General features: G+C 35.9%; 1 protein-coding gene across 3 annotated transcripts in view; it reads right to left on the bottom strand.

Moving 5' to 3' along the window:
- Nucleotides 1-8,772: 8,772 nt before the first annotated feature.
- The window catches only part of MALRD1 (MAM and LDL receptor class A domain containing 1), a 263,177-nt gene continuing 257,334 nt past the window's right edge, over nt 8,773-14,615 (bottom strand). For all 3 annotated transcript variants that reach the window (XM_068673784.1, XM_068673783.1, XM_068673782.1), the window contains 3 exons: nt 12,752-12,827; nt 9,979-10,035; nt 8,773-9,205 (listed from right to left, as the gene is read on the bottom strand). In XM_068673784.1, the coding sequence (XP_068529885.1) occupies nt 9,089-9,205; nt 9,979-10,035; nt 12,752-12,827 (250 nt within the window). In that variant the 3' untranslated portion in view covers nt 8,773-9,088. The remainder of the gene's footprint in view (nt 9,206-9,978; nt 10,036-12,751; nt 12,828-14,615) is intronic.

Genomic DNA, 14,615 nt, shown 5'->3' on the forward strand with positions numbered 1-14,615 from the left:
AAAAACAAACAACCCTACATATTTTATGTTTGTAAAGAAGATACCGCCTTCATCTGCCATATTGTTTGATTACTAAAATGCTTATAAAACATTCATAAATTCAAATACTTCATTCCACTGTGTTTTTACAATTGCACAAACGGAAGGCTTATAGTCGTAATTATGGTACCTGAACAATAGGCATCCATCTTTGTAGAAAATTCACCTTTGATAGTGTTTCTTAGCCCACCACTTTTGCAGCACTTCCAGAACTGCTCCCTCCCCCCCCTCCCCCTCCCCAGTTCATCAGGTTTGTTGCTTTTTCCTTATATTTTACTAGATGTCATATTCCTGGGGCTACTAAGAGTAGTAGGGACTCAATGTTTTTGAACACCATCCAGGTGACATCAAAGCCTAAGATTGTCTTTGACTAGATGAGAGAAAAAATATACCTATTTAATTTAAGTAGGCATGGCTGGTTTATAGGCAATTGTACCCATTCTCAGGGACAGAGAACCAATAGTCATCAATAGATGTCAAAGGGAAGCCCTGAAGTATATGGAGTGGTGGACTGTCCTTAAACTGCACCTACTTTTTAGCAGAAGATTTTTGCAACATTTCCCTCTATTTCCTGACATTCTTACCTCCAAAAATCTTGAGTTTAGACTTCATGATAATTTATTTTGTGGGATTAGAAAATAGATTCCTAAAGAAACTAACAGTGATCGAGTATACAGTTTGAAAAAGTTGTCATGGGAAGGAAGAGGGCAACAAAGAGAAAACAAAGAAGACAGGAACATGGTGTATCTCTTACAATAAATAATCTGGATCAACTCAAACAAACTGTGTAAGATCTAAGATGGAACCTTTACTTTCTAATGTATGTTAAATTACATTGCTTCTATTAACTGTACACGCTGGCAGAAACACTGTTTCCAGTAAACCACTGAAGAAGTCTTTGTATAGGGCATTGTTTTGTTGCAGATTTAAATATGAGCTCTAGAACCATGTCATTTGAAAGGGAAAATTACCGTATTGTTCATATTGCAAATTCAAATTGAAGCAACAAAAACCCCACAACAATCTTGTCTTTCTTATTATACTGTTATTTTACTTTGTGTTGTGTCATATAGAAGGGCATTATCTATCTGGAACAAATACTTCCTTCTGCTACATATCTTGCATTCCTACCCAGGGATGCACACATATCAGGCAGAATACAACACTCATTGCACTTATGGTGTCACAGGATGGCATAAGGTAATGGAGAAGAACAATAACGCTTCAGACATCTCTGATGATATGTTTTAGGTACAGTTCCTACAGCATGGTTTTGAACTGTCTGAAAATGATTCCATCTAATATCTCTTCTATAAGAAGTGGCAATGGCACAGGGATAAAGTAAATGTGATTATATGAAACATTGAAATCAAAGTGCCTGAAGTTAGAACTTTCATTCCAAATTTTGGCAATTAAATAAGAGTTTCCTAGTTTGGTTGGAATTTCTTGAGGTGCCATCACTGCCATTCTCATTGGCTTCAGTAAGATTTGTAGGCAACTGAAACTCTTAAAACCAGGTGACATTATTCATAATAATCAAGGTAGTAGTGCCTGAGGACCAAGAAAGTCTTGAGGAATTTGAAATCCAATATATGTTAGAGACAACATAGAGAATAAGTATAACTTAACCAGTATGATTGAAACTAATGGCATATGTGTTCAAAAATCCATTTCTCTTTCATATGGGAGAGAGAAGTTAGTAAAGAGATTGTTGGCACAGCAAAATTCCAGCCAGCAACAGTTTTCTAGGAATGCAGACGTCTAAAGATGTACATGTGTTGATGGTCTTTTCTCATAGCAGTTACCACTATCCATCTATCTGTGTGTATGATTAATTTGTATCAGGTTAAAGAAGACAATGCAAGTTTAATGTAATTTAGAATAACACATATTCACTACTCAATTATTCTTGTACTATGGTAAAAGAAACCAAAGCTATTTGTGTTAACTTCATTGGTGAGAAATTTTGTATTTTTTCTTGTAAGAATCTACATAAGTAATCATATTAGAAAACAATTATTTTGAAACAAAAAGTATGCACTGGATACACTTTATCTTTTAGTTTCATTTCCAGAGAGTTTTGAAGGAATGAATGAGTTGATAATTAAGTTTAAAAGGTGTTTACAGGAGGATGTCAAGCTAAATGTAAGGAGTGGACCTACTTTTCCCTATGTCTATGTGACATTTTTATACAGTAACTTTCTAATGGAGATTTTTTCAAAACTTCCTACCCTTATTACAGTACATGATTTTTAGTCTGAATTATTATATATGTTTTTCCTCTTCCAGCTAGATCCCTTAGGAATTTTCTTCAGAAAATTTGCAATAAACTTAAAGAAGGAGCCTGTTCTTTCTTTGATTTATGTCTGTAAGCAGGAAATGTGCCACAAATTGGATACAAATGTGAAAATAAAAATCTTGATCCCTGGAGGACTTAGTTGAATATTTACTGAGATCAGTTCTACCCCTTGCCTCTCACCATTCTACCCTACAGATATTCGAAAATTCAGTTGTTTTTTTTTTTTTTTTTTTAAACTGAACTGAATAGAGTGTCACATGTATCTATTCATTGTTAAATAAATACATACATAATAAATACATAATAAATACATAAATAAATACATGGGCTACAGCCTATGGAGAGGAGCCCACGCAGGAGCAGGGGATCTGGGGGGGAGATGTTTCCCTGGGCCACCTGGGGGGAGGAGGTGGAAGATGGTGGTTGGAGGGAAAGGTGTTTTCAGTTCCCTTTTAGTTTATCACTGTTCTAGCCTTTTAGTAATAGATAATAAATGTTATTAATCTCCCTCTGTTGAGTTTGTTTTGCCCATGACAATAATTGGTGAGTGAATTGTCCTTATCTCAACCCTTGAGCCCTTTTCATCACATTTTCTCACCCTTTTTTTAGGAGGGGAAGTGAGAGAGTGGTTGTGGTGGAGTTCAACTGCCCAGCAGGGTAAAAGAACCACAATAAGTGGTGGTGAGATAGAAATCCATACAAACAGGAAAATAAAATGAGAGTAAATCAAAATGTATCAACACTGCTTTACAAAACTCTCGTCTCTGAGAAACAGAACTTCAAGCTGAGGTCCATGAAGCTAAAAAATAAGTTGGTTTTTAAGTGGTTTAAAGTAGCAGCTGAAGTGTTGCTAATGTGCAGCAACATTGCTCTTTAAAAAAGATTGCCTTGCTATGCAAAGGAAATTATTATGAGTTACCAGAACTTTTGAAATAGAGCATTCTTTGGCCACTGAATTTTCTCTAGGTTGTCCAGAGAATTCACTTAAAGGATAAGGCAGACAAACAGAAATTGCCAAGAATTCTAATCCTTTTTATCTTCAAGATATTTGAGCTTTGGTATTAAAATACGTAGGAGTTTATTCCTTTATCCTTTTGATTTGCTTTGTGTCAGTAGCAATTTTGCATTTAAACTCAGGGCAGCACAAAACTCTGAGGGTCTTACTTACCTCCTTGAGTTAACTTATTACATGATTAATCATGTTGTTACAATGAATACAGCCCCGTTTTTCAAAAAGAAGCAAATCATTATTAATTCCCTGACAACACTTTACACGAATCATGTAGAATATTTTAACTACTAATGTAGCCGTAATACACAGTTTCATCAGAGACCAATTGTAATGTAGTGCTTATTAATGTCCACTTCTTGCTAACATGTCCATGTGAATACCAAATAGATTACTAATGTTAACAGTCTATACAGTAAACTGTATCAAGTAACTGTATTTAAAGTCAATATTCCTTACTGCTCAGTCAATTGCCTTCAGTCTTAGTTATCAAAACTGTAACAATGATGACTAAAGCATTATAAATTCACATGTCATGTATAACATAAAATACTTTTATGATTTGTATTAAGTGGTTGAAAAAAGAAAAATGGGTGACTTGAAGAAGTAGGATTCGATATTAAAGACTGAAATAAGGAGTGAACTGAAAACAGATTTCTTTGGAAAAAAAAAATACATATAATTACCTCTAAATTATTTAGACTTAGCATCTCAAACTTTTAAAACATGCAAAAAGCATTAAAACACTTTTTTTTGTCTTTTTCTTTGTAGCTCTATGCTAATCACTGTGCTGAGTGCAAACTGACATCTTCCTGCCATTATGATCAATCAAAGTCTTTGTTTTAGGAATGATCACATAATTAAACAGAAGATTAAAGAATTCCCATGAATAATTTGTGCTCATTTGTGCTCTGTTAAACCCTTTTAACCCAGTCGGGCATGCCTGCTGACTATTCTCAAAGATTCACATTTTCATTGGAAAAATAGAATATCCACCCCTCCCCTGTAGGTGATAATGCTTTTGGCTTCATCCTATTGCTTAAACATTTATCTGAACTTGACCAGCTCTTCCCCAAAGCATAATAAATTAACCTCATTCATAAATAAAAGGGCACATGAACTGCTGTTTTGAATAAATGTTCAAAAGCAGATGTATACATTCAAAAAACATGAATTGAACTGTCAAAATGGAAAATTCTTTCTGGTAGTTTGGATCTGCATTAGGAGACACACATATTTTGGCTTGTGGTCCATAAAAAAGGACTGCAAGAAATCCAGCATCACACCATGAGCAACTCTTGTTTATCTACTACGTTCCATTCTCACCTCTTGAATGCTCAGTTAACTCAAGTGTTATGTTCTTGAACCCTTTTCTAGGATCCTTTAGGATCTCCTCTTCTAGTCTATGTTGCTCTTTGGCCATATTAAGATGAGGACAAAGAAAAAGGGGGGGGAGGGGGGCTATAATAGAAAAATAATGTTGTACTGTATATTCCTGTGCAATTAAGGTACTGTTTTGATCTATTCCTTTCCCCACATGTTTAAGATTCACTTTGAGTATACTCATCAAATTAAAATGCAAACTCACAACGTCTACTATACTTTACAGTTTACTATAGCCTAGTTGCCACATATTGATTAATCTATAGAAAAACATTAATGATTAATAATGATTAATAATTAACAATAATTACTTATTAATGAATAATCTATAGAAAAAAAATCCATGTTTTTCAAGCATGAAATATTTCCTTTAAGAATGATTGTAGCTACAAATGGTGAATTACAATTGAAAGATGAACATTAACTTGCTTGGCATTTCTGAAGATGTGTGGTTGGCTGCTGCAGGAACATGCATAATACAGCCACCTTTCTGAACAAGGGTGGCAACCTTCTGGTCAAAGGTACAACAAAATAAGAGGCTGAAACTTGGTTGTTGGTATGTATTCTAACTATGCTTTACATTGAAAAAGATTAGCCAAAATCAGGAAATATTCTTCATGACTCCAGGATTTTTGGAGATACAACTCTGAACAGAGTATATTAACCACACTGAAAGTGGTATTAGGTTTTGTTAAAAAATTGTCTTGCAATTTATTTCTGCTATTTACTTGATTCATTAATGTACAAACAACATTAAACTAGACTAAGTACAGTATTCATCATCTAGCTAGAGGAACCATCTTAAAATATACTCCCAGAAAACAAGCCTCTGTTGGAAACTTAATTTTTGTGGAATTAATGGGTTTGCATGAGCTTAGAGAGGCTATTTAGTCAAGGACTATTATTAACTAGGAGATGTAAGAAACCTATGTATAAATATTTAACAAATTCTTTCTCTCTGACATTTTCTTTAGATCTTGAAAGTGAATTTGTGGCAACTCTGAATGAAAATTTGAATTCTACTGCTTTGGTTCAAAGTACTGCCAAGTTTCCAAAACTGACATAAAAAGTATAATTTTTATCTGTAACTTAAATGTTTCATTTTTGGGTTGTTGTTAGTCAGGCTGTTAAGTTTGAGACCATTACTGTAGAGTGGATATAAGTGAATCTTTTGTTCAGGGTGAAATAAAAATAGTGAAAAACAATTGAAGTTCAGGAAGATGAAAAGTCTGAATGCTAACAATTTACTTAAAAATATTCTATAAACATAAAAGTGGAAAATGATTTTAGTAAAGGCCTAGCTTGCTTAGGAGTTAATACAGAATAGTGACAATTCTCTAAGGAAACAGCTACTGATGAGAAATACATTCTCTGAGTGCTTTTACAATAATTCTTTATAATGACAAATCATATGTTTCCATACAGGACATTAAAATATGAGTACCAATATAAGTAAAATGAATATATTTTATAAATAAAATAAATATATTTTGTTTCATAAGGAAAAACATGCTAAAATTCTACTGTTACCAATTTTTTCCTTGTAATATAATAATATTATTTATTTATTTATTTATTTATTTATTTATTTATTTATTTTTACGGAAAGACATAGTTAGGACATCATGCTTGGAGATTTAAGGACTATGTCATAACCAGCATTTCAGTATTTAATAAAATTCTGAAAGCATTATCACTTTAGTGCAAAATAAATGAGAATTTGACTACATGGGCTTGATCTTCTAGGAATGCTCAATGCCTGTTTATAATGCAGAGAGCAATCATCTCAGACAGATTTAATCAAAATACCAGAGAGTTCAGGAGCTGGAGGCACTTGGCACTTTGCTGTATCAAGCCTTTTCTGTGTATCAACTTAACAAGTATAATAAACAAATTCCATATTTCTGTCTTATTAATCATGTTTCAGAAGGAAAACAGCATGTGTGATCATCTTGCTATGGTTCCTTATTAAAGCCTTCATGAATAACTTTTAGTCACTTCCAGCAAAACCCAGCATTAAGGCAGGTGTGTGCCTGAAACATGTGAAGCTCTGACCAGCTTCATTAAAATCAGCAGCAAGGCAGGAAACAACAGTCCAGCTTCAGGGCATGGAGGGAGAGAAGTTGCAGTGTGCTGCCAACTGGCCAACCAGCCAACATACCGCATCTGCTCAGCACACACGTAGCTCTGGGCCAGGCATTTTAACTATTACATCCTTTTTTGATCTGTAGTTAGGACATATCAGGAAAACAAGCTCAAGAGGCATAAGTTTTTGGGTAGGCTATAGAGTTTGGGGAAGAATTGAGAATGCTACAGGGGATTAAATAAGAGAAAGGCAACTGTAATATAGTTTTACAGTTTGGAAGAGGTACTTATCGCCTATCACTTACCAGTGATAGGACCTGAGGGGATGGGTCCAGGGGAGGTTTAGGTTGCATATTAGAAAAAGATTCTTCATGGAGAGTGTGGTCAGTCACTGGAACAGGCTCCCCAGGGAAGTGGTCAAGGCACTGAGTTTGCTGGAGTTCAAGTGTTTCGACAACGCTCTCAGACACGTGGTTTGGTTTTTAGGTGGTCCTGTGTGAAGCCAGAATGATCCTTCTGGGTCCCTTCTAGCTCAGGATGTTCTATGTTTCTATGATTCAGAGCATATTGCCAGAAAGGTGTGGAGAGGATGATGGATAAATAAACATCAATGTGAATCGTGTCTTGTTACTTCTGTTAACCTTGAAATAATATGCCAGTTAATAAGAAAAAATCATCTGAAAAGTTGTTCTGTGGTCCCAGGTATGAATACTATTGTGTTATTAAGAAAAAAATAAAAATAAAATAAAAACAAACAAACAAAAACCCAAAACCACCACCCAAAACTAAGCAGTCTCATGAATGATGGGATGAAACCAGGCTTCCATGTGCTTTTTTGTGTGGAGACTTGAAAGTCTAATAAATGTCAAGCATTTCAGATTTCCCTAAATCACAGAATCACAGAATCACAGAATTTCTAGGTTGGAAGAGACCTCAAGATCATCGAGTCCAACCTCTAACCTAACACTAACAGTCCCCACTAAACCATATCCCTAAGCTCTACATCTAAATGTCTTTTAAAGACTTCCAGGGATGGTGACTCCACCACCTCCCTGGGCAGCCTGTTCCAGTGCCTAACAACCCGTTCGGTAAAGAAGTTCTTCCTAACATCCAACCTAAAACTCCCCTGGTGCAACTTAAGCCCGTTCCCCCTCGTCCTGTCACCAGGCATGTGGGAGAACAGGCCAACCCCCACCTCACTACAGCCTCCTTTAAGGTATCTGTAGAGAGCGATAAGGTCGCCCCTGAGCCTCCTCTTCTCCAGGCTGAACAAGCCCAGGTCCTTCAGCCGCTCCTCATAGGACATGTTCTCCAGGCCCCTCACCAGCTTCGTCGCCCTTCTCTGGAATTAACACAGATACTATCTGCTATCCAGATGTTTATTTTAATAAGTATGAAGGAGTACTATATATCTTTGGAACTTTCCAATGGGTTTTAAATTAAGTGAAAATACAGTAAGGGAAGAAAACATAAGTACAGCAGGAACACTTAAACCTTCAAATTGAAAATGACCACTAGATAATTCAAGTGGGCATTATAGAAGATGCTATATTTTAGTTTCTCTAGAAAAGACAGTTCTCTGTAGATCACTAAGCTAAAAACACCAGTAGCACTGTGGTAACCATTGGAGAGCTGACCAGAGGGAATTTGGTCAGATATGGCTTTCAAGGTTAACAATAAATATACTTAGTTAAAATAAATGTACATACCAGTATGTCACATTGCTGAACCACATACTTGAGCTGATATTCATATCCATGATTTATGACCATTTTTGATTAGCTTGATATGCTTCTAATTATAAAAATACTTCCCTTTTTCTTCTGCCCCTTGGAACACTAAAACAGCCATTTAAAATCCCTTTCTAATATAACATTACAGAAATATTTGTTACAGAAATATTTGTTATCATTTCTCAAATAATAGGCACAAAATTATGATTCTCAGACCTCAGGAATCTGGATTGGATTAAACATTTTATTAACATACTGGAATTTAAATTGCCCTTATATAAAATGAATTCACAGTTATAGTTACCAATACATTTCTGCATCAACAGAAATATGAAAGACTACATATGTATATATGGATTTATATATATTTATATATATATATTTATAGATTCCATTTTAATGTAATGTTACATTCTGAATATAATTATACCAATAAAAGAGTTATTATGTAGAGAGTTATTCATCATATAGCAAATGCTGCAGTATCATAACATACTTTCAGATTTTAGAACAAATCTTCAGGCAGAGTCACAAGCAATATTAATCCTGTTTTTTGTCTATTTTCAAGGAACTCCATAATTTCTCCATGTCTTCTGTTGCCTCACCATAGAGAGGATTTAGAAAAGAGGTAGCATTCACACCTTCATTAAATGGATACTAAAAGTAAAAACAGAACAAAATTTAAAGAAATAACTAATTCAATTCATTAGTTAGAGCATAAAAATGGCTGTAGATTTCCAAGTGTCAAAGTAATATAGTAAGTTCAAATAAATCAATAAAATCTCTTAACATTCTAGACCAGATTTTCAGCTGACAAAAGATAGCATAGCTCCACCAAAAATCATCATCAACCATTTACACCTGACTAAATAACTTAACCTTCTTCTGCATCTGTTCCCACTTTGTTTTATTTGTCTGCAGAGCTCCTTCTCCAACATATAGTATTGTTTTGGGAAAATCCATGTACAGTAATGTAACCAAAGTAGGTCACTAATTTTGTTACATGGTATTGTAATTTAAAGGAGAAACAATGTAGACATATATCTCTTGAAAGATACTTCAGTTCATTAAGAGTTCTAAGTTCTTGGCTGAGGAACATATCAGGAAAAAAAATATAATATGAACTCTTCAGGCAAGGACTTTAATTGTTTTAAATATTTTATTCAGCATCTGTCTTACTGGAAATTTTTGAACTACTGTATGACATAACAAGCAGCTACATTAAACAGTACTGATGAAATTTCTATCTTGAGGACCTTGGTGGCCATTACAGCCCTGGTCATCTTTCTCAGAGTTCCAGAGGTGTGAATACAATGAACAACAGTATACCTTTAACTTGAAGTGATTTCTTTCTATTACCTCTACTATAGCATTTTATTTAATGGCCCAACACATATCCTACTTTAGAAGAGAAATATATTATTACATACCTCATGCCATGGAGAAACACTGATCTGAACAGTGGGTGAGGTGGTGTACCCAGGAGACTGTAAAAAGACACAACTGTTTCAGAATATTTTTATTCAGCTGCAAGTGATATTCAGGAAATATCATTACATGTGGTTGTCAAAGTAACACACCCTGTGAATGCAGAAGTGCAAACAGTAGTGTAGACAAGCGTGTCAACACTAGGTTTGCATAGTTTAAATGTTCAGAAAAAGTACAGTGAGAATTGTTCTTTCTTTATGAAATAGAGATGCCCACAAATGCTTAACTTGTGGGTATTCAGCCTGAGATAAGAGTTGTTGCTCATGTTTTATAGTATCTTTTGATTGGTGATATGTCATTTGGATGTAAGGTTCGTCAGTCTTAGGCAAAAATCCTGACATAACTCCTGTTTTCTCCTTTAAAGGAAGAATTAGTGAAAACACATATATTCACAGCCTTAAGGAAAACAGGAAAATCTGGTACAGCATTGGGCTTCAATCACAGTGCCTGGAGCTGTCTTCTATGAAAATCTCTCTCCAGATATTGTGCTTCTGTTTTTTGAGCTTGCTATTAAATGAAGCATGTCAGGAATCTATTTTAACTAAACAAATGTCCTGATACATTGGACATTATTGTGATGGGAACATTTCCAACGTGGAGCTCTCACAAATTCAAACCTATAAGTGAATTAACTTGATCTAATCTCTCTAAAATCATGTGTAAAACTTTTATAAAAAGTAAATGAGATGTCATAATTAATCCTGTTCAAAACTGTGGTGGAATCTTATATTATTGACTGTGGAAAGGACAAGGAAATTTTATTTTTCTATCTCTAACCAAACCTAATTATTTCAATGCTAATAATATCAAACTGAAGATGTTTTAAATTTTATTTGGTTCCTAGTAAATCCAAGGTCTGTATTATTTTCAACAATAAATAGCAGACGGCTACATTTTAAGTCAATTATATTTCTCTTGTTAAATGTAAAACATAAAGTTTAGCTACCACTCTAATGTGATAGTTAAATCTAGCCTTGAAATATTTTACTGCACTATGTTCACTTTTAGACATATATTTTGTTTGCAAACTTCTTTATTACTACAGAAGTCTCTTAATGATGATAACCAAATGGCATGAAGGAAAAACATGGTCAAAGATCAGATAGTGTGTAGACTTGTTTGTTTAGTTTCAAGATGAATTTTATAGTGATGTGTAGTGGTTTTACGTGGCAAGGTTTTGGTAGCAGGGGGTCATAGGGGTGGTTTCTGTGAGAAAGATCTAGAAGACGCCCCATGTTTGGGAAGGGCCCCATTGTTTTCCAGATCTGAGCCAATAAGCGATGTTGTTTTGCGCCTCTGTGAGAGCATATTTAAGACAGGGAAAAAACGCTGCGCCACACAGCAGCCGGGAGAGTCAAGGGAGTGAGAAACAGCCTTGCAGGTGCCAAGGTAAGTGTAGAAGGAGGGGGAGAGGTGCTCCAGGCGCCAGAGCAGAAGTCCCCTGCAGCCTGTGGTGAGGACCATGGTGAAGCAGGATGTCCCCCTGCAGCCCATGGAGTACCATGGTGGAGCAGGGTTCCACGCTGCAGCCCGTGGAGGAGACCACGGTGGAGCAGGTGGCCCTGCACCGATGGAGGCTGCCGCCTGTGGAAGACCCCTGCCAGAGCAGATTCCGGGCCGGACCTGTAGCCCGTGGAGAGGAGACCACACAGGAGCAGGTGATCTGGCAGGAGCTGCTGCCCGTAGGGGAGCCAGGTTGGAGCAGTTTTCTCTTGAGGGATGGACCCCGTGGTACGGACCCATATCTGGAGCAGTTCTGGAAGAGCTGCTGCCTGTGGGAAGCCCACGCCGGATCAGTTCGTCAAGGACTGCATCCCGTGGGTGGGACCCCACAGCACAGGGGACGAGAGTGACCGAGAAGGAGCGGCAGAGAAGAAGTGCTGTAGACTGACCATAACCCCCATTCCCCCGTTCCCCTGCGCCGCTCGGGGGGAGGAGGTGGAAGAGGGTGGATGGGGGGGGGAGGTGCTTTTGGTTTCTTTCCTTTGTTTCTCACTTCTCTAGCTTGTTAGTAATGAGCAATAAATCTTACTATCTGTCTTCTTATGCTGAGTCTGGTTTGCCCGTTACACTAATTATTGTGTGATTTTCTCGTCCTTATCTCAATCCTTGAGCCCTTTTCACATATTTTCTCCCCATTCCTCTTTGAGGAGGGGGAGTGAGAGAGCGGCTGTGGTGGAGCTCGGCTGCCCACTCGAGCGGAACCACGACATAATGGAAACAGTAATGCACATTTTATTAAACTTATGTGAGTGTGCAAAGACAATTTGAGTGATGAATTGTGTAAATTGTGTATTATGTTTGTAGTATTGTTTTATTTTATTTTATTTTGTTTTGTTTTGTTTTATTTCATTTCATTTCAGTTTTTTTTCCAGAAGCAAAACATGGACATAAGTCCCAGTGAGCTTTTCTTTGATATGTTTAGCTAAATACTTAATGTAAAACCTCTTTTTTTTTTTTTTTTTTTTTTTTTTTTCAGATTCAATAGCCCACAGCCAGTATTTGTTTAAAACATGTTCACAGAACTGAATCGATTTCAAATCTGCCTCTGTACTGAAAATGTACTGGAACTGATCCGAGTGATGCAACAGTTTAGTCTTCTTTTATTAAATAGCATATAGTGAGGAATTACACAGTTTGTTTTAATGGGAAACCTATTTGATGTTAACAACCTCATATTTTTCTGAATGTATAGGAACAGCTATTGCTGCTTACCTTTGCTTTCCCAGGTGAATTAAGGTCTTCATACAATGGGTTGGCAAACGAAGTATTAGTCGGTTCCTCTAGTTTCCTTGAAAAGTCAAGAAAAACAACAGCAACAAAACACAGTATCACACAGGTTGTCAAAGAACCAAATAATTTCATGATGAAAAAGCCTTTTTTTTTTTTAAAAAAGAAAAAAAAAAAAGATGGCTAAATATATTCCCAATTGAGCTCTACTGAAATTAATGAAAATAAACCAATGTTCTGTATAAGTGTGATACATTAAAATAATTATTTTTCATTTGCTTCTGTTAAAAAATATAAAACTATTAAATATTCATTAAATGCAAGTACCGCTATACATTAGACAAAACAAGATATTAGCTAAAAAATTGCATTGCTATAATGTGTATGAACTTTTAAAATTTATTCACGAAAACTTACATTTTAGGCCATTTAAATAATCAGAAAGTTCTAAAGTTATAAGAGTTCTTCATATTTTTGCTGGAAAGTCAGGAATGTTTTAAGAATCACTGAAGTTATTGGAATACCGAGGATTTATGATCGGATGCAATGCCATAAGCAATTTATAATAGACAAATAGGAGAAATTGTGCTAATTATGGGTCTTCTGTTCATTACCTCAGCTGGAAGGTTTTTGTTTGTTTGTTTGTTTTTATCATGAAAGACGTGGCTACTGATTCTGCAAAAGCAACGTCTATTTGGGGATAGCACTTTCTACCTAGATCTTTTTTTTTTTTTCCCATATGGTTGACTTCAGAAGAGCTCCGTTTAGCTTTTTGGTATTTTTTTTCCCTAATGCTTTTATGATTAAGAGCATATGCATTGCTTTGTGTATACAGAAAGCTGTATTTGTATTTGCTTTAAGCATTATCTCCCTATTGACTGTTAGACGGGCTCTGAAAGGCAGCAGTGAAGGGACAAGAGCAGCCACCGAGATACGGCTGATGGAGTGGTTGGGAAGGGAAGCTGTTGTTCCTCAGTGAGAGCTGGGGGCGAGACACACCACTTGATTTCTTTTGCAAAAAAAATGAAACCAGAATGGATGCTTAGAACAATGACACAGGTAGGCTACAAAAAAATATTCCCTTATGAGTTAAATCAGTGCAAGAAAGGCTAACAAAGATATGTCTCCTCAAATTCTTTCACTGGACTATCAGAAAGCAATTCCTTCTAATATTAGTTTCATTATTCAGTTTGATTACCTGTCATGACAATGAGAAGAACTGAAAATTTCAACCTGTTGATTTGTTCGTGTGGTCTTAATCATAACCTTAATTATTCATGGTATTCTGATGCTTTAAGTTAGTTCAGTGAATCTATAATATGTTGGATTATTTATATGCATCTTAAGTGTATATTTGCATACTAATCCTCCTGAATAAAGCCCATAAAAATTAAACAGAATAGATTTTTACTCCAAAATCACACTATGTTCCACAAAACCTGAGGCCAAAAGAAAACCAAGATAAGAAGTTTTCAAGAAACGACTTTGCTTGTAAACTAGTGCCCAAAGGGCCAGATTTGCATGCCTTAATTCTGGTGTCTCATTTAGACATCAAAAAACAACTGTATGGGATAACAGCTTGATAAGGAATTAAATACTTAGGTTCTGCTTATAGTCAGCGGAGGCACTTCCAAAGGACGAGTCACACAATTCACAGTGGGAACCACCTTTAAAGTGCTGGTAGGAAGTGATATGAATAGGGATGGCTCTAATTCTCTTTCATTCCCTACTCCCCCATTGACCTTACACAACCTGTGCAAGGCATATATATATTACATATTTGAGCAAGAACACACTGAGTACTTAGGTGTATCCTGATGGAAAGGAGACTGAACACATGTCTCCAGGT

The sequence above is a fragment of the Anas acuta genome, chromosome 2 (genome assembly GCF_963932015.1).
Source record: "Anas acuta chromosome 2, bAnaAcu1.1, whole genome shotgun sequence".
Classification (NCBI taxonomy): domain Eukaryota; kingdom Metazoa; phylum Chordata; class Aves; order Anseriformes; family Anatidae; genus Anas; species Anas acuta.